Source organism: Pinus tabuliformis, chromosome 2_2, assembly GCF_031772625.1.
Source record: "Pinus tabuliformis cultivar Carrire ecotype Pingquan chromosome 2_2, CPIR1, whole genome shotgun sequence".
Taxonomy (NCBI): Eukaryota; Viridiplantae; Streptophyta; class Pinopsida; order Pinales; family Pinaceae; genus Pinus; species Pinus tabuliformis.
The window spans coordinates 492902149-492928551 of NC_142300.1; the positions used below are offsets into that span (position 1 = coordinate 492902149).

A 26403-nucleotide genomic window follows, 5' to 3' on the forward strand; every position below is an offset into this window, starting at 1 on the left:
TCATCCAAGAATTGTTCATTTGTGTAATGCAAAGGAGGTTTCCCCCTCGAAGAGGCTTGTTTCTAAGGCGTTGATCTATCTTTTCTATCTTTTTGTGAGTTGGTTTCATAACACTAACAGAAAGCGTTTTCCCTAGTCTTGGCTCTACTCGAATAAAGACTCAGCTCGATCGGATGCACTGGGCCTTAAGTAGGCTTTTCCAACAATTGGCCTTTGCCTGCTTATATGTTGTATTAACATCAACATTGGAATTGACAATAATACGGTATGCTAACAACTTGTTATTTTCAAGCAGTCCATTAAGAACTACTCTCTGCTGAAGCTATTCAACTTGTATTTGAATTCACAAATAATACGATGGTCAAAATGACATCCTACCAAGCAAAGAAACAACATACGAATATAAAATATATAGTATTCTAAAAATGATTAATTATTCTGCTTCATCTCGATCTTTATCAATATCAAAAGGTGGCATATCCGTTAATCCCTCCGAAATCTTGAAACCTAGAGTACCGAAATTCGGTGTTGTAGCTGTTGTGTCGTTGACTGTAATGTAGTCGAGCGCAGCAGTCGATTCCAGCACCTTGAATTGATGTAACTGCCCCCAAAACTAGAAAAATAATGAAGAACCAGGCTTATAGCCATATTTAAATGGCAGCAAGGTGAAGATGGTCCATTTGTAAAGGGATAGGTATAATAGTTCCAAACCGCATCGTAATCATCGGAGGCGGTTAGTGCCTGATTCTTGCCTAAGTTTACATGGCTTGTGATGATCCAACGACGTAAAGTTTTTTAATTGTCTAACATAAAGATTGATGGCCCACAACCAGACACGATGACACTTGAGAGAATTGGTCTCAAAGGGAAACGCCCCACGGCGTAAATATTATTATTGCCATTGTTGGTTCTAAATGATATCATCTTTATATCTTATACCATTAAAAGTAGTTTGATATTCATAGTGATTTATATGATTTCCATACAAAAGAAATTAGTTTCAAAGCTAGTAATGTTATGATTTTTTAACATTTTTCAACTTTGACTATGTGTTTACTATAAAGGAAAAGTTAATGGATATTATCACATTTTATTGTATTAAGATAAGTGATGTGTATTATGTGATCCAATGAGGATGATATGTGCAATATCCTTACTTATAAATCAATATGGAAAAATGTGTATGTGTATGTATGATATAAAAAGGTTAAAAAATGTTTATAAATTAGTATGGAACCATCATAATTATGATTTTTTTTTTCTTAATAGTAACTAAGAAATAAATAAATACATATTAAAGAAAATAGAACAAATGCACGAAAGAGAGATACAAGGAATGTCAGTTTTGGAAAGTCAAAGCAAAGATGGATGCCAAAATAAAAAATAGGTATTCTCCCATGACAATGAAAAAATTAAAAAAATCCAACTTTGTATCTTCCAAAACTTAATCTCACCACTTCATGACTACAAGAGTAGATTATGACAAATTGCTTACACATTGATTAAAAAATAGAGCATAATCAAGAATTGATCAAAATGCACCCCCCATTTATACCAAGGGAGTCTACAAAAAGTTGGCAACTAGAACTTCTTTCTTTGTAGTCTTTTTTTGCTCTTGTCAGTAGAAGAGAGGAACAAGAGTTTTTTTGTAACACATCTAAAAAGGTGGGATAGGTGGGGATAATGTTGTCATCCTTCTCTATCCCTTTTTTGTAGGAGAATCTTATTTTTCTAGAACCAGGGCCTTATTTTATGAAGATTTCCAAGGACCCAAAATGCGAATTGTATCGGCTTTTGGAGGATCATTTTTTTTTTGATGTACTCAAGCTTATGGCGGCCTATCACCATTGAGATTTTTAACCTCTTATACTTCATCCTAAGATTGTAGAGTTTCATAACAATTATTGGAGCAAGAATCGAGCTTGGAGGGAGGCTAAGGCCTGATGGGAGATTGAAACTCCTTTTGGGCATGATTATTTTTCTTTCTTAAAACTAGCTTAAAATCTTGATCATCATTATTCTAAGGGGTTGGGTTTGGCTTAGAAGATGATAGAGATCTTTGACAATTGGATAACTTTTTGCAAAGATCCCATACTCATGGCAAGTGTTACATTTGAAAGGAACTAAATCATAGTCCAGAGATCGAAGATGACTCCAACCCTCTAATTCAAGCTAAATTGCCTCATGCAATCCCTTGCCAAAATCTATTTCCACCCATATTCTAACATAGGTGAAAATATCACCTTTAGATTCTACATAGGTTATGAAATGACTCATCTTGTTTCTAATTGCTTTGAAGGTAACTTCACCCCTGAGAAAAATGGGGAGGTGTGGTATTCTAAACTAGACAAGGGTAGAAGATATTTCCATGTCAACGTTGAATTCAAGAATTCAATGCAATAGAAACACTACCTTGAAACCCGTGAAAAAAGGGTTAGATATGAAGATCAAGTCCCTAGGTTTTTTGTTGTCAACAATGAATACCAAGAAAGCCTTACCACAATAAAACAGGGCAATAAGGTCTTGATCACCCCAATTCTTAGCATTCCATTCTGAGACAATGTGAGGACTAGGCCAAAGCCCTATAAACTTATCGTTTAAGCCTCTCTCCAAGTAGCCTTGAAAGTTCCTAAATCCATTTTGGGAATGGATTTTACCTACTTGGCACATTTGCTTTTTTTAGATTCAAGAATGCGCATTGTAAAATTGGCAAGTGACATGCAAGCACAGATATCCCTAGCAATTAAGGGGAAACAACACGACAAGATTCAAAACTTAGATTTAGGCTTCAAGCCACTACTTCTCAACACAACAACGCAAAGCTTCTGTGACTAAAATGTCAACCCAAATCCAATTTTGCTTGGGCACAGGGGCAACAAAACCCCACAAATCTGACACCTTTTGCTTCACAATCAGGATTTGTGGGCATAGTTCTTCTCAACATCTCCAAGCAGGGGCGAGGTGGTTATGAAACTATCCCTTCATAGTGCCATCGACCACTTCTCCTTTGCCATTCTTTCTCCATCACTATGAATCTTTTAAACACTAACAAACTTGTTCTTTGATTTATTTTTATCTTGCTTTATGCTGAATAGATCTAATGTTAAGATGGATCTATGATGGTTTAATAGTGATTATATGTATGCATTATGTAATAAACACACACACACCTCGAGAGAGAGAGAGATAGAAATTTAAAAGAAAATGTCAATCATTAGTAGAGGCATATATAAAAACTAAAATGATGTTATCCTATCTCTCTATCCTTAAAGTGTTGATAGATTTGTACTTGGATTTGTTTTGCTTCATAAATCTAGAGTTAAGATGGATCTATGATGGGGTTTATTTAGGTTTAATGTTTATCAAACCAATACTCAATGCGGCTCTCACTTTTCGAAGCCAAATGAACAAGTGTTATGTCACTTTAGTCTCCTAGAAAGACAATGTTTTCATCCCCAATTTCAATATGTCTAGTATGAGATAATCCTTTCCCACAAGGTTGTATCAATGCCATCACTTTATGGATGTGCCCCTATTTGGTGTTTTAGACTTTGAAAAATAGAATGAACCTGTATTGAGAGAGTCCTTATATCCATGCTTTCTAATTTCATTAAATCTAAGAGAATAAAATTCTTGCATTAATTTCTTGGAGTTCTAAATTTACCCTCTTATTCTTAAAATGTTGTTTCACAATACTATCTTTCTACACTAGTTTCTTTGCCTATACAATTGTGACATTTGTTAGAAAATGCATTATTTTCTTGTGTTCCAATATTCCATATACCAAAGTAAGCATGACTATTATACTTATTGGTACGCACAGGTTAAGACTCTTATGAACTATTTTAACCCATATATTAACAACCTTCCACCATTCAGTGTTTTTATTCACGATCCAAAAAACAATTATGAGAGAGCTCCATAATGCATATATGAGAAATACTTAGATTTTGCCATAAGACCTATGCTCTCATAAACATTGTTACTAAATTGTACTTATCTCAAGAGTGAGAATAACTATATAATTAACCTTAGCTATTTTAGAACCCCACTCATTTATATCCTTGGCTTTGTCTTTGATAGTTTAGCCTTTGATGTCATCAATAATGAATGGAGTTTGAATGTATACCTCGCAATCCATGTATATGTAATAGTTGTAATAACGAGCCTAAATCAAAAGAATGCTCCATTTCCTTGTTTGGCCTATTATAGGATTCAAGATAAATATTGTTACATATTTAGAGATACTAGCACTTTGAGATCCTATATTCACTATGAAGACCAAATTTATATTGTCGTTTTCATTAAAGAGCATACTTAGTTGCGTAGGAAGTCATTACATACCCCATATCAAACTCCATATAGGTTCTCTTATCTTATGCCCAAATTATTGAGTCAAATATGAAGAGACATGTGCATCTCATGAGCCTTCATAGTAACACCCAAAGTCGAGATCTTTGGTTCCACTTAGAGTGCAAATTTATTACAATGTGTTGCTCACTTTTCTCAACCTTGATTTCCCATCTTTCTTCCCAGATCTCTTGTTGAGCTCAATATCATATTTTTATATCACTTCTCTCCTCTTATTTTTTTACCTTGTTCTCAACTCAAATGTCGAGGTACTTACAATTGACCTTGTTTATGCTCAATCAAAGTATTGTGAATTATTTCCTAGATTTAAAAATATTGAATGTTCGATCCCTCAAGCACATAATCTCATTATTCAAATTTGATCATAGCTATGTCATTCATCAACCATGTCCCTCTTAATGGCCATTGTAAAAAAACTCAAGTTGGGGGGGGGGGGGGGGGGGGGTCGGGGGGGGGGGGGGGGGTGGGGGAGGGGGGACGGGTTGTTGGAGGGCACCATCTAATTGCACTAGAGTAATAATAAGTGTGCCAACTCGACCATGAAAACATTTGTTTATTGATAATTTCATAATATTTTGCAATTTATGGTGCACATTGTAATATCTTTCATGGATGTGTTTATTATGTTATGATCTCATCATATGGTATTGTTAATGATAAGTTTTCCTTCACTTTGTACATGAATAATTATGTTGTTGGTGACATTGGCTTTGTTATAAGGAAATGGCACTCTATTGGGCACTTCGATGCACTTTGATGATGGATGGGAACATGCAATACACATGATCGCTAATTCACACACATACACATGTAAAAAATTATTAAAATGTTATGATGTAAATGTTGGGTGATTCAAATGATTGACTATGCTAGTGTTCTTTGCACGGGGTGCATGTTTCTAGTGTTCACATTACATAGTCATATAGTGAACTTTTAGGGTGGCATATTTTGTTAAAAGGTGCTGGCAATGTATTGTTACATGGTTTCTGCAGTCATATGCTACACCTAGACCATGGGAAATGGGCTAGGGGAGACCATCCTTGATTTTAGTGGAAATCAAGAAATGAACAACAAATGGGGATTGAGGATCACAACAAATAGCCAAGAATAGGCCTTAACACTACTCCAAGGGCTAAAAATCCTAGACTTAATTTGTGTCAAGAATATAATTGCAATTGGGGATTATTTTGTAATTATAACATTCGTGGACAACTTGAATGCCCCACTTGATGGAAAACTTGTTAGGATAATTTCAAGAATCCAAAAGGAACATTTTGCTGCAAAAACAATGAGCGTTACCATGTCTTGAGAGAACACAATTGCTAGGCAAATGGTCCACCATATCCTCACAATTTAATGAAGGAGCGCTACAAAAAAAAGGGAGTATCATCCCACTTGTACCATAGGTTTTCTACAAGTCCAACTAGGAATGCATGTCCCCTTGTCACTTTCTTAAGGGTAGGATGTAGGATATAGTTGGGACCCCAACATTATGGGAATTAATTCCATGATACCTTAAGACATGTAATTTGAATAATTTTGGAGTTAAAGTTAGAATGCGAGTGGGATTTTGGTGATAGGAAAAGGCTATGATAGCTCCAGTGTAGTGAGAATGAATCCTCTTCGACTGTTCTTTACCAAATTGGCTTTATCAGATCTCTAAGCAAGCAATTTATCAAGACATAACTTTGTTGCACTTTCACTTTATCTCTAAGAATCTAACGTAGACTGGAGATGGATTTTTCCAATCCCTAGGATTCAAAAATAATTGTATGGGTATCCTTTGTGTTTATTTGCCAAAGTCCAAGGCTTTTATGCATTGTACCCATGTGCAATTTTGGTAGGGATAATGAGCACCTTATTCTCTTAACTTTGGATTGGTTCGACATTAGGAAATTTACCCTTGAGTGGGAAAGTTGGAACCCTCATATCTATGTGTTTGGAAGAAACAACTTGGCTCCACCTATTTTGTCTCATCCTATAACTTTTTGCTAAGCATGCTCGAAAGCATGGGAACGTGGATAACCTTGGAAACCATGGGAATCACCTCAAAAAATTTCTTGACCTTTACAGGGTTCTATGTCGACATGAGGAACTTCTTATTGGAAACAAGAGTTCAATCTTTTTTGTTATAATAAAAATTCATTAGCAAGAAGAAATTTGCAATACCTAAAATATTTTGATAATGGAAACACTTCTTCAACAAAAGAGACAAATTCAAGCATTGGAAGTGAAATACTCCTGCTCTGAAATATGGTTTGTAATTTAAACAAGGGTTTTTTTATCAATGGCTTCTAACCTCAAAATGTCATTAGGTTTTGTTTTAGGTAAGTCAAAAGAAGAGGAAACAATCCACATAATGTTGGAAGATATGGACATCAAAAACTAGGGATCACAAGCCACCAATGTTGACTAGGATGAAGCACAACATGTTTTCCACTAGTTTAAGTTTTATTTATGTTATACAAAACAATATTGATCTTAAGTGTCTTATTCAAAGTTTATACTAGCAAAAAAAAAATGAAATAATTTGTGGAGGATGGTGTAATATTTTTTGCATCAAACTTTTTGTAATTTTGATTGTCTGATGAATTTTGGACCATGTGAAAACATCTTTTTTATATTATATGTTAATCAATACATTTGTGCACTCCCACACAAATACACACACCCACACATTGTGTGCATCTGCACATTCGCGTGTGGGTGTGTGCATGTGTGTGTGTATGTGCGCACACATGCACGCGTGTCATACCTAGCTCATGTGTTGATCCCAACATTTGATGTTTTATGGTTGATGGTTGATGTTATATAACATTGACATATTGACTCTTTTAGGATTAATCAATGACAACAATTACGATTGTTGATTGCACTTGGATCAGGGTTGACGCTCTTTGGATTTTAGATGGACCACCCATCATTTCACACATTGACATTGACTATGTCTTGTGTGTATGCATAGTCAAGTTTTTATATAATCCCTTCATTTTTAGATCAAATAGTGGACATTGCTCTAAGAGCTCAATTTTCCCTATTGTCGCCTTCTTGCTACCAATCATTTTGTGATTTGGTTTTTGTGGCTTCTTGTTTGGAATTTCACTTTCCGAAATTTTCCTCTGAAGTGCATTTCTCAGTTGTTGTTGTTTGGATTCCAAGAAACTCTCCTAGGTTGTAGCTCGGAGATGCCTAGTAACATATAAATTCAACTATTGTTGTAAGGTTTAATGGAAGGAATGATGGTTTGGTTCAAGCCAGATAACCACTTCTACTCTGTTTCACTCTAGACATGCATGAACACCCCCAGACTACAAGGCTTTAGACCACCAATGCTCACAGTTTAGATATTAGGTGAATATGGAGAATACTAACCACACTAGCAGATACACAAGACCATGTGATGTCTGGCTGCAACTAGTCCAGAAACCTACAAATCTAATCTATTAATGCAAAGACAGGATGACAACTCTCCTGCATTAGATAGAAAGATACCTAAGTAACCTATTTTGTGTTGCATTCAACATTCTAACACAGAGATAAGATGACAGTTATCTAGTGTTAAACATTAAGAGATAAAAAACACAACACATTAGGCACAAGCTTAAAACAGAGGAAAATGGATAGTGAGAAATTAACAGCAAAAGAAGCTTGTATTACTGAAAATGAAGATGAGATGCTGCAAACGACAAAGTGTCTACAATCTTCAAAAGTTGAACCTTACATCAAATGCCAACCCTAATTACATTTCCCTTTTGGATATTTATAAGTTTACATTACAATGGCACCTGGCCGTTTAGGTATGGAGGGGTCTTAATTGACCACCAACTGCATTTAACTGCCTGATGGAGTCTCTGAACGAGGTTGCTTGCTTCACTGTGTAAATTTGATCTGTACAATTGTTGTGTTGTCCTTTAGGTGGTTGGAATGCTTGCAGCAGTGAAGTCCATGACTGATAAATTCTATTACAGAGTCGTGCTATGTCCTTTTATCCTTTTGGCCATGCTTTCTGTTTAATGTGGTTGTTGGGGATCCGACTATTATCAGTCAAGCAGAGTTGGTCATCTCCTTCCTCGGGCAACAGAATGGTCGTAGGACGTAGGGTGCATGGGTAGGTGGACAGTTGGGATGAGCGAGAGAGAGAGATGACCGTCAGATCGGGGAGATGAATGGCAGAGATGGCTCGGCGAAGGCTATCGGCCGAGGTGGGAGCGGGGTGCGTCAGGGCCGTTGGATCTTCAACAGACAGATCGGACGGTCATCAGGCGATGGAGTTGCACAGGCGCTAACGGGTGAGGGTGGTTTACTTGGGCGGTAACAGTTTTCATCGCACAACTTTCAGGCGCTAAGTGGTAATTGCTCGGGGCCACGCGATTCCACTCAATGAACGACACGTAGCAGCGGATGAGAGAGAAAAACCACCCTCATCGTGCGCTATCGCTCAATCTAGTTGTCCGCGCGATATGTGTGAAGGCCGTCGAATCTGGTGGAGATGATCTAATGGTGGAGAGTGGCTGAGCGGGTTGCCTTTATCGGGTGTGATGTGAGTCGTTGGATTGGCAGGAGCTGATCAACGATGGGGATGCGGATGGGTTATGAGTGCGTAAGGCATATGGATAAGGTTTTATGGTTAGTTTAGCTTCACGCTTAAGGCTGAGACCAAAGGGAATTTTGTCGGATTTAGAAGGTTCGTTTAGGAAATGGGGAAGGTTAAAGGTGAGAGGGGTGAGGGAAGAAAGGGAAAAGTGACCAATGTAAGCCCCTTTTGGGACACAACCAAACAGACCAGGCTTCTCTCTGATATTAGAAAGTCAGCACTGCATAGCAGAGCTAACACTGGCTCCTTCTAGGGATGAAATCCTCCCTGTGAGGTTTCAAGAACCGTAGACCAATGCCTTTCATATAGAAACAAGATCAGCAAGGTTTCCTAGTATTTCATTGGGTATGGAGTCTAATTAAGCCTACACTAAAAACTGTAAAAGAACATATTTACAATGTTGGGGCCTAAGGGCCTTAAAAAACATAAACCTTCAAAAACCGCCCATTAACGGGACCATCAAAAACTGTTCCTCCTTCCATACTTTGCAGCATGAAGTTATTGTTCCCCTGGACCTAAGCAATGACAAAAGGTCTTGTCCATAGAGCATCGAATTTGCCATGATTGCCTTTCTTTTCCTTCAATGCATCCCATTTAAGAACCAAGTCTCCAATTTGAAAATTGTCCATCTTTGCCTTTCTGTCAAAGGCTTCCTTGATTCTCTTTTGATGTGTTGCAGACTTCTCAATCAATTGATCTCTGATTTGATGCACTTCAACCAAGTCACTAATCCTCTTTGCCATGTCATTTTCCTCATTCTGCTCTTCCTGCAAGAACTTGGCCACAGGGAGGGTCAACTGGATTGGGAATACAGCCTCAGTGCCATATACCAGCTTGAACGGAGAATTCCCTGTGGATTTCTTGGTGGTCACCCTGTCAGCCCACAATGCAAACTTCAGTTTGGAATCCCAGTTCCTTTTGTTGTCTTCCAACAGCTTTTTGATTATCCTTATCAGGCTCTTATTGGATGATTCTGCTAGACCATTGCCTTGAGGGTAATATGAGGTGGAATGCACTAGCTTAATGCCCATTGAGTCACACATGTCCACCAACTCTTTTGCCCTGAAGGCTGTTGCATTGTCTGTAACCAATTTGTGTGGACAGCCAAACCTGGTGAAATTTTTTTGTCAAGAACTTCATGAAAACATGGTGATTAGCTTTCTTAGTAGGGATGGCCTCAATCCATTTAGTGAAGTAATCAGTGGCTACTAAGATCCATCTGTGCTGGCCACTAGAATGTGGATTAATTTCCCCTATGAAATCCAAGCCCCACTGCTGGAAAGGGCCACTGGCATGTATTGGCTTCAAGGGTAAGGATTTCAACTGTTGTTTTCCTTCAAACCTCTGGCACCTGTCACAAGATTTTACAAATGAAAAGACATCAGAGAAAAGAGTGGGCCAATAATAGCCAACCCTCAAGATATTGTGGGTTGTGGTTTTCCAATAATGATGTCCTCCACAGATGTTAGAGTGGAACTGATGCATGACCTCTACAAATTGCCCTTTGTCCAGACATCTTAAAAGGATTCTAGATGGATCCCTCCAATAAAGAAAGTTTTCATGAATACAATACTTGGCTGCTTTTAGCTTAACGGTCCTGGCTTGGCTCGAGCTAAGACCTGGAGGGACTTCTAGTTTCAACAGAAAGTGAGCTATTTTATCATACCATTCACAAGAGGCCAGATTTTCAACCAAAGATTGGTTCTGCCCTCGTTCAACTATTTCTCCCCCTGTCTGTCTGTCATCTGAGTTTGTGCTTATCCAATTCATGTCCAACATCCTACAATTTTCTTCAGCCATCAGCTTGGCAAGGCCCTGACCCTTAATAAGCTTGGTGGGCTTCAGTTCTATGTTGAATTCAATAAGCTTTGCAATCCATTTAGCCCTTCTTCCATCAATGTCTGGTTGCGTTAGGACGTCCTTTACTAAAGCAGAGGGCACATATGCAATTACCTTGGAGTGCAGAATGTAGATTCAGAAAGCTTTTAAAGATTTGATAAGAGCATAAGCTTGCTTTTCGATAATATCATACCTTAGTTCAACATCCCTTAAGGTTTTGCTGAAAAATGCCACTGGATGCTCTGAATCCTCATCATCTTTCTGCAATAAGACTACTGCAAGGGTGTCACAGGAAGCAAAGGAGAAGATATGGAACTCCTTGCTATAGTCTGGGCTGATCAAAGTGGGAGCTTCCATAATAGCTCTTTTGATGGCTTCAAAAGATCTTCTTGTTGCATCAGTCCATTTGATCTCTGATCCCTTTTTCAGCATAGAGGTGATGTGTTTTACCAATTCTGCAAAATTAGGAATAAACCTCCTTACAAAATTTATTTTGCCCAGAAAGGATTGGATGTCCTTTTTTGATCTTGGGACAGACAAGGTCTGTATCACTTTCACTCTCTCTAGGTCAATCTTGACACCTGCAGCAGAAACAATGTGTCCTAGAAGCTTGCCCTCTTCTAAAGCAAATTGTGACTTCTTAGGATTCACTGATATCCCAAACCTTCTGCACTTCAGAAACACTTTCTTCAAATGCTGCAAATGATCTTGATGGCTGCTGGAGTATATTGTTATATCATCTAGGTAGACAAGGACAAACTTATCCTTCTCTCCTACAAACGCTATATCCATGGCTCTTTGAAAGGTGGCCCTAGCATTCATCAGTCCCAAAGGCATCTTAGAGTACATAAAAGTTCCCCAAGGAGTGGTGAAGGCAGTCTTTTCTTAGTCATCTGGATGTACAGCAACTTGGTTATACCCTGAAAATCCATCCAGGAAAGACAACTTTAGCTCCTGAGACTTTTTGTAGCAAATGTTCCCTTTTGGGCAGGGGATAGTAGTCTTTCTTAGAGCATTTGTTCAGGGTCCTTAAATCAACACACAGCCCGATTTCTCCACTTTTCTTCCTCACCACTACCAAGTTGGCTACCCACTTTGAATATCTCAGAGGAACTATGATTTTGGCAGCCAGCAACTTCTTGATTTCTTTTTCGATCAGAGGGAGGAGCAAAGGATTTATGGGTCTCAACTTCTGTTTGAAAGGAATGGTGTCTTTCTCCAATGGGATATTATGCTGGATGATATTTTAGTCATAAGTTTTAAGATCAATGTATTCCTAGGCAAAGACATCAGCAAATTGCTTAATTAAGGTGCAGTACTCAGAACTTTGGGCAGCAGACAAATGGGTGGACATATTTATATACTTCGAATGATCTGGACTCCCTATGTTATGCCTATGGACTGCAGACTGATTTTCTTTTTGGGCAATCTTATGAGGCACATCATTATGGTCAAACAGCTTCTCTAGAGGCACTAGCCCTTTAGGTATATGATTGCTAGGCAACTGTACAATGTTGTCTTGGCCAATTCTGTTCCTTAGCTGGGGCTGGGGACATTCCTCCAAGGTTTCATTCTCTTGATCAATTTGCATTTCAGAGAATTCATCAATGACTTGCAGAAACCTATTTACTTCATCATCATCCTCAAAAACTTTCCAGTGCTGAACGTTATCAGGCAAGGATGGTCTATATTTTACCTGGACTTGATAAGCCAATCTAGGGGGCATGGGAGGGATGAACATGCTAGCAGACACAACAAGGGAATCAACAAGCTGATTTTTTACTCTAGGGATATATGAGATACAAAAGTTGTCAAAAGAGTCTTTGAGTCTCCATACCTCATCTCTGTATGCTTTCAACCTTGGGTGCCTTGCTTGGAATGTTTTGTTCACTTGTTGAATGATGAGATCAACATCTCCAAACACCTTTATGTCTCTGATTCCCATGTCTACGGCAACATTTAACCCCAATATCAAAGCCTCATATTCTGCTATATTGTTGGTGACCTGAAAAGTCAGCTTAAAAGATAAATGTGTGCTTTCTTGTTTTGGAGAGACCAGCACCACGCCTACTCCTGTAGTTTCATTTGAACAAGCTCCATCAAAGAACATATCCCAAGCCTGTGTCCCTTCCTCTTCCTTGGCATGGCATACTGGTTTCTTGAGCTGCACCGAGGCCCTCTGGGCTTCTTCAATTTGGAGAATACATGCACCAAAATCAGTTTCCACAGTGTAAATGGGATGATTAGTGGGATTCTTCTCATCATTGATGATATAGGCCAACTGGGCTTCCCTGTATAGTATTTTGCTTTCTCCTCCAAAGACTGGGATGGTGGCATAAGACAAGTCCTTTTGCAATGTCCCACCCAACCTCTTAATCCACCCTCTGGAAAGTAGCATACCAAACGTAGGGGGGGCATTTGCTACCACAATATCCATCATCATGCTTTTCATGGGCAGCTAAGTTAGGGTGATGGCCAAGTCTTTGATTAACCCCAAACATTTCACCTTCCTCGAATCAAAGGAGAACAAGTCATGATAAGGTCTGGTAATATCAAGGCCTAACTCTTCCATGACAGCTTTGGGCATCAGATTATGGCTGGCACCCGTGTCCAGCAAACAGTTGTGGACGATTTTTTCATGAATGGTCAAGGAGATATAAAATGATGGGGAATTGTCATCAGCAGGTTCAATCATTGGGCTAAGCACAATTGCAGGTTTATCATCTTGTAAATTCACATAGTCATTGGATGCTTATGTGGATTTCAGCTCAAGGGCATCAAAGATGGGCTTCTTAAAGGCCTCACTCTTTGCTAATTCTATCAGAGGCACATATATTTTTAACTTCTGGACTTCTGATTCAAAACTGAAAGGGGAAGGAGACTTGTCAGGGCCTCTTACCTCTTGAGCTGGTGCTTTCAGGATGGTGGGATCAGCTGCCGGTCACTTCTGCTTGATTATCTACTGCTCTGTGGGGACAACAACTCTTTGGGCAGGATTCTCTTTGACATTACTCATTCTTGACCTCAAGTTATATCTCTGCTGGTCTTCAGTCTGTAGAACAACTTCTCTGTCCCACTCTTGACTGGTCTGGTCCCTGAGTAATGACTCCTCATAGGCAGCTAATGTAAAAAAGGCAGCACTGCCCTTGTCTTCCATGCAGTGAATCTCATCCTCTTCATCAAACTGCTCCTCCTCCATGACTACATTCTGGAAAGGAGTCTTAACCCTTTGTTCTTCACTGGCCTCTTTGCCCCTCTGAATGATCTGCAATTGTTCATTTGCTCTTTTGTATGGATTTGGATTTCTTGGAGCAAATGAATTAGGAAGCCTTGCTTTCCCAAGACTCTGCTCAACCTTCAGCTTGGAGATTTCAGCAGCCAATGACTCTATCATTTTAGACATTCTGTCCATTTTGGGATCTGAAGATGAAGAAGAAGAGGAAGACTCACCTCTCTGCCTCCTTCTATCAGCATGTCCTTTGAGTTTCTCTATAGCCATGATATTGGATTCCACCTCCAAGGCTGCATCTTGCATTTCAGCTAGAGAGGCACATCTTCTCTCTCTTAACAACAGGCAAAAATCAGAGTCAAAGGCATTGGCATAGGTGAGTTTGGCAGAGGTGGGGGTAGGCTTCACTTCAACTGGTATCTTGCTATACATACGATTGAACCTTTTATTGAAATCAAACAATGACTCCCCATTTTCCCTTTTCAGGTTGCCAAACTCAGTATGGTAGTATAGCAGGTCTTTCTTATCTCCCCAATGCTTTAAAAACACATCATCTAATGCTTCATTATCTGCTATAGACCTAGGGGTCATCTCTCTAAACCACTTTCTAGCCTCTCCATCAAGGCTTTGGACAAATACTGTCATCCACACATCATCTTCACTGATATCTAGGTTATCAGCATAGCTATAAAAAGACTCAAGGTGTTCTTCAGTTGTTACTCCCTCTGTCCCAGTGAACTTAGGCATGTATTTTTGATATTCTCCTACAGGCATGGCATTCAAAGGAATAGGCAGGACCAAGGGTTCATACCTAACAGCTATGATTCTTTCCATTTTGGTGGGTGCTTGTGGACCTGCCATGGCTGGGGTGGATGGAAGAGTGTTGGCAGTCTGAAAGGTAGGGAGTTGAGAAATAACTGACAGGGCTGAGGGAAACTGATGGACTGGAAGGGAGGTTTCCTTTGGGCTGAGATCCAAAGGGGACCTTACTAAATAGGGAGCTTTATGAATCTCTCAAAATATTTCTTCACTGCTAGTACTAGAGGCTATATTTTCAACATGTAGATGCTCTGTTACAAGCCTTTCTGGGAGAGATACATAAGCTTGTTTAGGCTTACCTGATCCTGATGCTCCCTTTTGTGATGTCTTTCTTTGCTTGATAATCTTTTCAGGGTTAGGTACTAGGTTAGCTGGTGATTTTTGATGATTTCTTCGAGTATGCCTCACAAACTGAGCCAGAACTGTGATGTGGAGTTGCCAAGAGGTTCGACCTCCAGTAGAGTCGCTAGATAGATGATTACAACCGAAAATGTGTCCAGACTTTGTCTATCATCAAAGCTGGATCTATGTCGTTCTCCTAGGGAAGCTAAGCTTCAATCTCCTCTCCCCAGCAATGACGCCAATTATGTTAGGATTCCAGACATGCATGAACACCCTCAGACTACAAGGCTTTAGACCACCAATGCTCATGGTTTAGATATTAGGTGAATATGAGAATACTAACCACACTAGCAGATACACAAGACCATGTGATGGTCGGCTGCAACTAGTACAGAAACCTGCAAATCTAATCTATTAATGAAAAGACATGATGACAACTCTCCTGCATTAGATAGAAAGAAACCTGAGTAACCTATTCTGTGATGCATTCAACATTCTAACATAGAGATAAGATGATAGTTATCTAGTGTTAAACATTAAGAGATCAAGAACACAACACATCAGGCACAAGCTTAGAACAGAGGAAAATGGACAGTGAGCAATTAACAGCAAAAGAAGCTTGTATTGCTGAAAATGAAGATGAGATGCTGCAAGCGACAAAGTGTCTACAGTCTCCAGAAGTTGAACCTTACATCCAATGCCAACCCTGATTACATCTTTCTTCTGGATATTTATAAGTTTACATTACAATGGCACCTGGCCGTTTAGGTATGGAGGGGTCTTAATTGACCACCAACTGCATTTAACTGCCTGATGGAGTCTCTGAATGAGGTTGCTTGCTTCACTGTGTAAATCTGATCTGTACAACTGTTGTGCTGTCCTTTAGGCGGTTGGAATGCTCGCAGCAGTGAAGTCCATGACTGATAAATTTTGTTACAGAGCCGTGCTATGTCCTTTTCTCCTTTTGGCCATGCTTTCTGTTTAATGTGGTTGTTGGGGATCTGACTGTTATCAGTCAAGCAGAGCTGGTCATCTCCTTCCTCGGGCAACAGAATGGACATAGGACGTAGGGTGCATGGGTAGGTGGACAGTTGGGATGAGCGAGAGAGAGAGATGACTATCAGATCGGGGAGATGAATGGCGGAGATGGCTTGGCGAAGGCTATCGGCCGAGGTGGGAGTGGGGTGCATCAGGGCCATTGGATCTTTAGCGGACAAATTAGATGGTCATTGGGCAATGGATTTGCACGGGCGCTAATGGGTGAGGGTGGTTTACTTGGGCGGTAATGGTTTTCATCGCACAACTTTTGAGCACTAAATAGTAATTGCTCGGGGCCGCGCGATTCCACTCAATGAACGATACGTAGCAGCGGATGAGAGAGAAAAACCACCCTCATCGTGCGCTATCGCTTGATCTAGTTGTCCGCGCGATATGTGCAAAGGCCATCGGATCTGGTGGAGATAATCTGACAGTGGAGAGTCGCCGAGCGGGTTGTCTTTATCAGGTGTGATGTGAGCCATTGGATTGGCAGGGGCTGATCAACGGTGGGGATGCGGTGCGATGGGTTACGAGCACGTAAGGCATATTGATAAGGTTTTATGGTTAGTTTAGCTTCGCGCTTAGGGCTGAGGCTAAAGGGAATTTTGTCGGATTTAGAAGGTTCGTTTAGGAAATGGGGAAGGTTAAAGGTGAGAGGGGTGAGGGAAGAAAGGGAAAGGTGACCAATGTAAGCCCCTTTTGGGACACAACCAAATAGACTAGGCTTCTCTATGATATTAGAAAGTCAACACTGCATAGCAGAGCTAACAGTTGTATCCACCAAGATTATAACCATTTTTAGAGTTTATAAGTGCCATATATGTGCCTTCGCTTCATTGTGTTTGGTTGATAATGAATTGTGTTGAGTTATGTTCGGTCTCAACCTCAACTAAGAGCCTTAGTTCTCGATTGCCTATGTTTGGGTTAAAGAGGCAGGTTTACTTTTATTTTTGCAATTTTTTTCTAATTGTTGAGGTTCTTTGGTTGAAGTGACGCAAGTTTTATATTGTATTTTATTGGTGAGACTCTCATTTGTTTTTATCCCAACCTATATATACCATTGTTTCTTGCTTGACTCTAAGTGTGAACTTCTTATAATTATGGGTTGTTGCCATTGGTGCTTGTCCCTACTTTGAAACCTATCCTTTAAACACCAAGCCATCATCATTACCCTTCATTCTTCATTGTAAATATGTTGCCTCCCAATTTGTTTTAAGTTTTTCCCTTAGCCCATTTTACAATTATCAATGGCTTTACAAGCCTAGCACTAATGGAATGTTGTTATAGTAATTTGTTTATTTTATTTTGGCTTTTATCTACTCACTATGTCTTACATTTCTCATAAAATAGAGATGGGTTTTGTTGTATCCCATCGTTCAACCTCTTGACATTTCAATTAACCTTTAGTTATACCCCTTCCTAGCTAACATTGTGGCTTCATGTGTTCTGGTAACTTTGTTTGTTGCGCACATGGAGCTGTGACCCATTTGATATTGGTGTGTTCTAGCAAAATGTGTGCATTCATTTTAGCACTCTATGGCCTATCACTTTTCTCTCAATATTTTGAAAAATGGTCCCTTTGCTAAAACATCAACTCTATTATATGTGGCATGTGCCTTATAGTTAAAGTACAAGCCTTGGATGACTCCAACTCAACAAATCATGAGATTTAATTTCCTACTCATAAATGCTTGTTGGTTAACTATTTCAAGTGCATAATTACACAAAATTGCAGACTTGTTTATTACACAAACAAGTATTCCTTTGTTAATACAATGCAAAATTGTTTCGAGTTAATGATCATGAGTTAAACTTGCTAGCCAACGAGAAGGTCCTTACCCTTTTTCCTCAGTTCCTATTCATAGTGTATTATCCCTTCCTTGTATTCTATTGATTGGATTATAAAACTAAATGCAACAATGTCGAGCTTATCACTTCCTTGCATGAATATTAGATTTTTGCAATGTTTTAGTTGAGTTGGAGACATAATGTTGGAGTGATAGGGCTAAATGGTTATTAGTTTTGCTTTTGGGTTTGGTTGAAATATGAGGTGTTTTTTGTTTTTTGTCGATCCAAGTTGATATCAATGATCACCCATCTCTTCCATTAGCTTAAAGCATAATTCTCCATCTGGGCAGTTTTTCAGGTCCTCAGCTTCTAGGGTTGTTTTAAGGCCCTAAAAAGATGTTTTTTTTACATGGTAGGGGCCGAGGAATCATGTCCCAAACTTGGTCAAAATGTGTACTTCTTTGCTAGACCTTTTCAACAACCTACCGAGCACTCCAAACAGTGATCATATGCAAAATTTACGACCCCGGGAAGTTGATGTCTCAACTAACCCCATCGCAACTACAAATGCTTTGGTGTTTCATCTCCTAAGGTTATGTTTTTATATGTTTAGTGTTTCCTCATTGTTGCTTTATGTTAAAATGGGCCTTTACGCCTCAGTGTAATGCACTCTGGTGAATGTGCGTAGCCATCACATCTCTCCTTAGAGCTAAACTACCACCATTCAAGTGAGTCTATTCCAAACCATATTTTTATAGTTTCAACACATTCAATTATTTAATAGATGTCAAGTTTTATTGTATCTCTATGCTTTTGTTATAAATTTGTATTTTGTTTCATTCCCTTCGTAAATGTGGATCATTTACTTTGTTTTTAAATGAGGGGTGAGGGAGAGAACTATCTTGCATTTCATGGAGAAGTTATGTGCATAGGGAAGATTGTATTTGACATGATTTATTATTATTATTATCTATTTATTTTAATTATTATTATTATTATTTTTTCGAAACATGAATGTTATATTATATTAAAAGGTTGTATCCAAACTAACGACATTATGCAAGAAGTTTGTTCCACAGTTTCACTAGACAAAATAAGCATCCCTCTAATTCTACATAAAAGAGCTTACAATAGACTAATAGTAAACATTCCATTTTTTACTTTTTTTTACAAAGTCGGCTGCTGTTTATATTCAAAAAATATAGGGGAGACTAAGCTCCATTGTTACAGGGCAGTGTAGATGAGAAGCAGAGCAGGGGAGGACAACATTGAGAACAAAGTCCCTTTTGCTTCCGTCATTCTTAACTATATGAAAAACTGAGCTAGTATAGACTCGAACAAACTGAAATAACAAAAGACAATATTTGCAATTCATGCTTAATCAATGCTTATGTGGTGGATTTGACGTGCTGTGGATTCTTTAGGGTTGCCTTCAACATCTCTATTTCTTGCATTTGCTGAGCTGGTACTTGGAGCATTATTTTTTTCCAGAATATACTTCAGAATATCCACAGACTCTTTGACATGGTTGCACCTGTTTGAGAGGTCATTGAACTGTCCCTGGAGTGAAGACACTTTGTGATGGAAGAGATTGACGTCAGCCTCATGTTTCTCCTTATTAATTTGAGCCTGAGTGTCAATTTTGGTATCCAAGATCTTTTGCTATGCGCATATTTGCTCCAGCTCTGCCTGGAGATCAGCACAGTGGAAGCAATCTTCACTTCTTGCCATGCTTTGAGAGCAATTTTTTGAACCTGAGTGTAGCACAAGCCTGTAAAAGTGCAACTCCAATGGGCAGAGATCTGGGATAGAGAGGTAGCATGGGGCTTTAAAAAGCAAAGGGACGAAAGATCAGGATGAAGAATGATGAGGGAGATGTGAACGCATAGAAGGGGAATGCAAGAGAGGAAGAGGGAAGAGGGAGGAGTGATTTAGATCGAGGGGGACCATGGTTAAATATCACTGCTTGGCCAGAGAATCAAGGAGGTATGGAAATGCATTCGCATGAAAAGTGAGAGATAGTTCACGGGAATGGTATGAAGACAGCAAGAGTGCTTGTGAGAAAAGACGGAGGCTGAGTATTTGGGTTGAATTTAGAGATTTTATGACATTGATATCCTCTGCAATAGATTCAGAGGAGATTTTAGGTGACCCGTGAGCTAAATCAGTCATGAGAATAATACAAATGTCAGCAAGGAGGGATTCGATGGAACTGGACACCTCTGAAGATAATCTATGAGGTGATTTATTTCTGATTATGGCAGAAAACATTGTGACTCAAAGGCGTTACAACGAAGAATGCCAATAGGATGGAAGCAGGATCTGTTTTCATGCGTATCTGCCTCCTTGTTGAGAGTGCGGAGTACATGATAGAATCGAGCTTCTTTCATCTGATGGGCAAGTGCTTGGCATCTACTGATTGATTGCTATAGGATCACATTGGAGGCGCTTCGGTTGTGTACCATCAGGCTAATGACAATAGCCGAGTCTCCAATGATCGTTGCTGTGTGTATGCCAAGTTTTTGAAGCTAGAGGAGACCTTGGTAGAGGGCAAGAACTTTGGCCCTGTTATTGGATAGATTGCCTAGTCCCCATTCATAGGCAGTTATGATGTCTCCATTGGTGTTACAAATGATTCCTCCAGCCCCGGCCATTCCTGGGTTAGATTTAGAGGCACCATCAAAGAAAAGATAATGGGTGTTGCAGTTTCTGAGCCATAAAGAAAACTCCTCATCTTTCATTCTAATTTTCCAACTGTAGCTAGAGTTGTTGCTGCTGTTGGTGTTACTCCTGCTGTGGGCGTTGTTGTTTTTGTCCAGCAAATACCCTATGAAGTTCCTTTCTTCCACATAGAGATCGGCTGTGTCAAGTTTCCCTTGACTTTTAGCAGACATTGCTTCCAATGTGAGACTCCATGCCTTATTGTATAACTTCCTGATGCTGGTTTCTTTGTCCTTGAAGACCATGCGATTTCGAGCTAGCCATATGTTCCACAAGAGAGAGCATGGTAAAGAATTCCATACTCTACGTGCAACGTTGTTTTTCTTATGCTGCCAAGGGTAGTTTCTTTTCCATAGTTGCAGGGCTTCAGCAACAGAGCTGTTGGTACCCCAAGGTAGGTTGATGTTCCGGAAAGCTTCTCTCCAATAGGCTATGGCAAAGGGGCAATCTATGAACAGATGCTGAATGGTTTCTTCAGCTGCTTGACAATTTGGACAGTGGGATGGGCCAATTACCCCACGTTTTTTTAGATTCTTAGAGGTGAGGACTTTCCCTTTTAGGAGGACCCAAATAAAGAATTTTATTTTTGGGAGGGTCTTCATTTTCCAAGCTATTTTCCACTGCGTCCAAATGGGCATGGGGTGTTCATTGTTGTAGATCTGTTGGTAAGTGGCTTTGACTGTGTAGTTGGAGCCTGAGGGGTCCCAACGAAAGCCATCATCACTGTTGTGTTTGGTGGGGGCAATGCCATGAAGATGGGTTTGAATATTGGTGAGGTTTGCTTCCATTTCAATGGGTATATTTGGGAAGGTCCATCCTTTCCAAATCTGAGACTGGGCGTCCCACTGAGATATCTGATCCAAATTATGAATCCCCATGCTGTTAAGAAAGGATAAGATCTGTTGAGTACCGGGTCTGCTGCTAATGGGTTGCTGGCCCATTATCTTGTCTACTCCAATTCTAATATTAATGCCACCCTTGGGAACCTTGGAAATGTTTTGTGCAAGGAGGGGGATTGCTTTCTTACACAACCCCCAGATTTTAGAACAAGATCTGCTAGGGATCTCATGATCCAAGAGTTGCTGCCTTGGGGTATTGAGATATTTGGTTTCTAACACTTTCTTCCACCAAGCAGGCTTGCCATTAATGAGCCTCCACACAATCTTGCCACCAAAGGCCAGATTTAGGAGTTTTGGTGATCTAATTCCAAGCCCTCCTTGCTCCTGAGATTGAATAACCTGTTTCCAGTTTATAAGGTTATATTTCTTTCTTTCATTTTCCCCCCTTGCCAAAGAAAGTGACGGAGGATGGCCTCCACTTTGTGGTGAAAACTAGTTGGGGCTTGCAGGAGTGAGAATTGATATAAGGGTAAGGAGGAGAGACCTGATTTTAGAAGAATTAGGCACCCTGCTGGGTTAAGCCAAGAGGTGCCCCATTGCTGCACTTTCCTTTTCATTTTGTCAATAATAGTGTCATATACTGCAGTTTTCAGATTGCCAGCACTCACTGGCATGCCCAGGTAGGAAAAGTGCCCCCAATCCAACTTGCAAGGGACTCCAAAAGTGTTGGCAATGTTGTGCAGAGTTTGAGCAGAAGTGTTCCAGCCATAGATGCAACTCTTGAGGTAGTTGACCAAACCTCCGGAGTAGCTCATATATTTATCTAGGAGGGATTTGAATCGGCGAGCTATGATGTTGGAGGCTCCTCCCATTAACAGTGTATCATCAACAAATTGGGAATGGTTTATGTTCTTGACTCCATTTCCAAATTTGATCCCAGTAATAAGTCCCATGCGACAATTGTAGTCCAAGGCCTTGCTGAAGGATTCAACCATCAAGATGAAAAGGTAAGGAGAGAGGGGCAACCTCGTCTTAGACCTCGGGAAGATTGGAAGGAAGGCCCTAGTCTACCATTAATGAGAGGGGAGATCCAGGGGCCAGTAATGCATGCTTTGACAAGGTCAATGAAGGGCGCGGCAAATCCCAATTTGTCCAAAACAACAAATAAAAAGGAGTGCCTAACTCGATCGAAGGCATTGGCTAAGTCAAGTTTTAGGTTGAAGCCTTGTTCATTTCTAGTTTTGCTAGAATGAATGGCCTCTTGGACTAGAAGGATGGAGTCGGATATTTGTTTGTTGGCTAAGAAACCTCCTTGGTTTTTAGAAATGAAAGAGGGAAGGAGAGGTTTGAGGCACGAAGTAAGGATTTTGGTCAAGATTTTATAAGAAGAGTTGCACAAAGAAATGGGCTGGAAACGAGAGAAGGATGAGGGTCTATTCTCTTTGGGAATAAGGGCAAGATGAGTGGCATTAGTGTATCCTCCGATTTTGCACTTGCGCTGAGCCCATCTTATCATTTTGACAAGGTATTTCTTGATAGTTCCCCAATAAGTTCTGTAAAAATAAATGGGGAAACAATCTGGCCTAGGGGATTTGTCTGGCTGGAGCGTCCAGATGGCATTTTGAATTTCATCTTCTTCAATTTCTTTGATTAAGCTTGTATTGATTTCCTCACTAATTCCCATGGGCAAGTGCTGAAGAAGATCTAAGTAGTCTTCTGCTGATTTTGTCTCAGTTAGGAGGACGTTGTAATAGTCTGAGGCAGTCTTCTTAATAGCGTCTTGAGTAGTTTGGAGATGGCCTTCCTCGTCAGTGATGGAGGTGACATTATTCCTAATTTTCTTGACTGTGGCCTGCTTGTGGAAGAAGGAAGAATTTTTATCCCCTCCTTGCAACCAAAGCTGTCTCGATTTTATTCTCCATTTTTTTTCTTCATCTCTATTGGCATGATAAATCTGGAAATAGAGATTGCCTTCTAATGCTTTGTATTCTTGGGAGAGTCCTTGTTCCTCTATTTTGCTATGGACCCTTTCTAATTCGCTTTTTATTTCAGCTTTGGCCTTCTCTGGTTCTTTGTAATAATTCTTTGCCCAATCCTTTAAGGCACATTTGGTCCTCTTCAACTTTCTTTCCCAAATGAATCCCGACGATCCTTCTATGTGCTGACTCCATGTGAGTTTGACAATCTGATCTGCGGTGGGAATGCTGCTCCAAAGTGAGCTGAATTTAAATGGAATGGGCCCCAAGGGGCAGTGGGCCTCAAGGACTAGGACTGTAGGATAATGATCAGATGCCGAATAGGGAAGGACAACATCGTAAGCAATGGAGTAAGCAAAAAGAAGAGAGACATTTATCATAATCCTGTATAGCCACTCCATAATGTTATCTTTGCCCAATTTGCGGTTGTTCCAAGTGAATCTGCGGTTTTTTGGAACAACGTCAACTAAATCGTGTTCCTGCATGATAATTTCTAGCTTTTTATGTGGGGATCATGGATAAAAATACCTCCTCTCTTCTCATTGGAGTGGGGTATGAGATTGAGATCTCCGCCAAGAATAATATTACTATTATCTTCATCATCTATGTTTGTTTTGAGAGAAGCCCAACATTGCTCTTTATCTCTGAAGTGATTTGGTGCATAGAAATTGTAGATGACTATCCATTTACTATCTGATTGATTCTCTAGAGTGACTTTAATCCAATACTGACTGAATGTAGTGGATGTGCATGTCCAAGTACTCTGGTTCTAGATGGTGGTGATTCCACCGGAGGCGCCCCTTGATTCACAGATGTAACCTTCATACTGCTTGAGTTGATCAATGATTCCTTTCATTTCTTGATGTCCTTGTTTTTTTTTTTGAAGCATTAAGATTCCTAATTTCTCATGAGCTATCAGGTCTTTAAGGGCAGCAATTTTAGAGGCTTTCCCTAATCCCCTGCTGTTCCAGGATGGGACCTTTATCATTGAGTATGGGGTATATGGAGAGTTGCTCGTCCTCCTTGCTCCTTGGGTGCTACTTCTTTGCTATTTTGCCCCAGAATGTAGGTTTATATGGGGTTTTGTGTACCCATGGCTATGTCTTTTTGGGCATTTTCATCCCTCTGCTACTTTATGGATTTTCTACCTGGTCCTTGTTTTTATGCGTTTCCAGATTTACACCGTGCTCTTTGGAGGAGCTCCTGGTTGTGCGGGTAAGGGGAGGGTCATGAGATGAAGAGGAAGAAGTTTGCGAAAGGGGGATGGGGATGGGGGGATCATTTTCAGGGAGGGGAAGGGCATCAAAGGGGTTAGATGATTCCAAAGGAGTCTCAAAGTGAGGAGCAGTGGCAGAAATGTTAAGGAGAGGATCCAGGCAGGAGGTGGAGGGGGGAGCTGAGTGATTAATCTTTGGAGGAGCAGCTTCAGGGTTTAACTTAGGAACGGAGGAAGTGTCTTTTTTTCTTTTTTTAACAGTTTCCCATTGCTCATCTTGTGTAGCGTTTTCAACATCAACTAACTTAGAGCAGCGATTGGCAAAATGGCCATATTTGTGACATACCTTGCATTTAAACGTGATCTTTTCATAGTCCAGCTGCTGGATGTGAGTCCATTCATCCACTTTGAGCTTGATAGCTTTCAGAAGACCCTTGCCGATATCAAATTCAACACAGATGCATGCACAAGCTTGCATATTGTCCTTTGGATCGCTGTGATCAATAAACTTCCCAACAGCGTTACCGATGGCTCGAACTGATTCATCTCCCCAATAATGGAGAGGGAGATGAGGAAGCCAAACCCAGACTGGGACTGCACTAGGGACATTAAGTTCGGGATCGAAGTCCGGAGTCCATTGTTTTAGATACAATCCTCTAGAATCCATGAAATACGGTCCGTTCCAGAAGATTAGATCCTTGTCTTCTCTTGATTTAAAGTGGAAGGTGAAGTATCCTTTCCCACAGAAGCAAATAGAGATTTTGCCACTTATTTTGTCAGCCCAGTTCTGCTTAATCCACCTTTGTATTGTCTTTGGGGAGGGCCACAGGCTAGTGAATTGCGCGATGAGGCCTCGTTCTGCTAGAGAAAGAGTCGCCATACGAGGAAGGGCAAGAGGAAGAACTACTTCTTGCAATCCATCCAACTTCTTTACAAAATTCGAAATTGCAAGACAAGGACACTGGGGCGGAGAAGGCCATTTGGGCAGCTGCCACCTCCGAGGTTGCATCCGGAGGGGCCATGGCAAACAGGAGGGCCAAAGGCTGGGAGCGAAGGAGGACACAGACTCAGAGCAGAGCGGCGCGATTGTTCAACAACAAGTAAAGGATACTCATACTAAACATTCCATTTTTTTCTTACAAATAATACAATAACGTTATTTTTGGATATCTTTACTGTGCAGTGGATTGAGGATTGTGTCCAACGTTTCAGGTGAACTCTCTACCCATCCTCAGGGACCAAATGAAGCAGAATGATTAGAAAATAATGTAATAGGATTATACAGGTGCAAGGAAAGGAGAGAGGAGCATTAGGTTTGCTAGGTCAAAAAGGAAAGTTAGAATTCAACAGATGACAATTAAACCAGTCAATAAAATTATTGTTGGGGAAAAATTAATGAATTTATAATTGACAATTGAAAATAATTTGAAAAATTAAATATTTAAAATAACGTATTTCTATTTAACAATAAAATAATAAATAATAATATTTTAAAATTCAATATGAATTGATAAAATATAATTTTAATTAGTAAATAATTAAATAAACTATTTTTTAAGAAATAAATAATTGAAAATTTTAAAATGAGGATAAATTAATTAATAAATAACTGAAATAAATAGAGGGAATAA

The 26403-nt window shown here is 39.8% G+C and overlaps 1 protein-coding gene across 1 annotated transcript; it reads right to left on the reverse strand.

The window, feature by feature from the left end:
- Window positions 1-433: 433 nt before the first annotated feature.
- Window positions 434-25652, reverse strand: LOC149193527 (uncharacterized). Its single transcript, XM_089407346.1, has 2 exons — window positions 25119-25652; window positions 434-613 (listed from the first exon to the last, which is right to left on the reverse strand). The coding sequence occupies exons 1-2, from the start codon at window positions 25650-25652 to the stop codon at window positions 434-436; spliced, it is 714 nt and encodes a 237-aa protein (XP_089263472.1).
- Window positions 25653-26403: the final 751 nt, after the last annotated feature.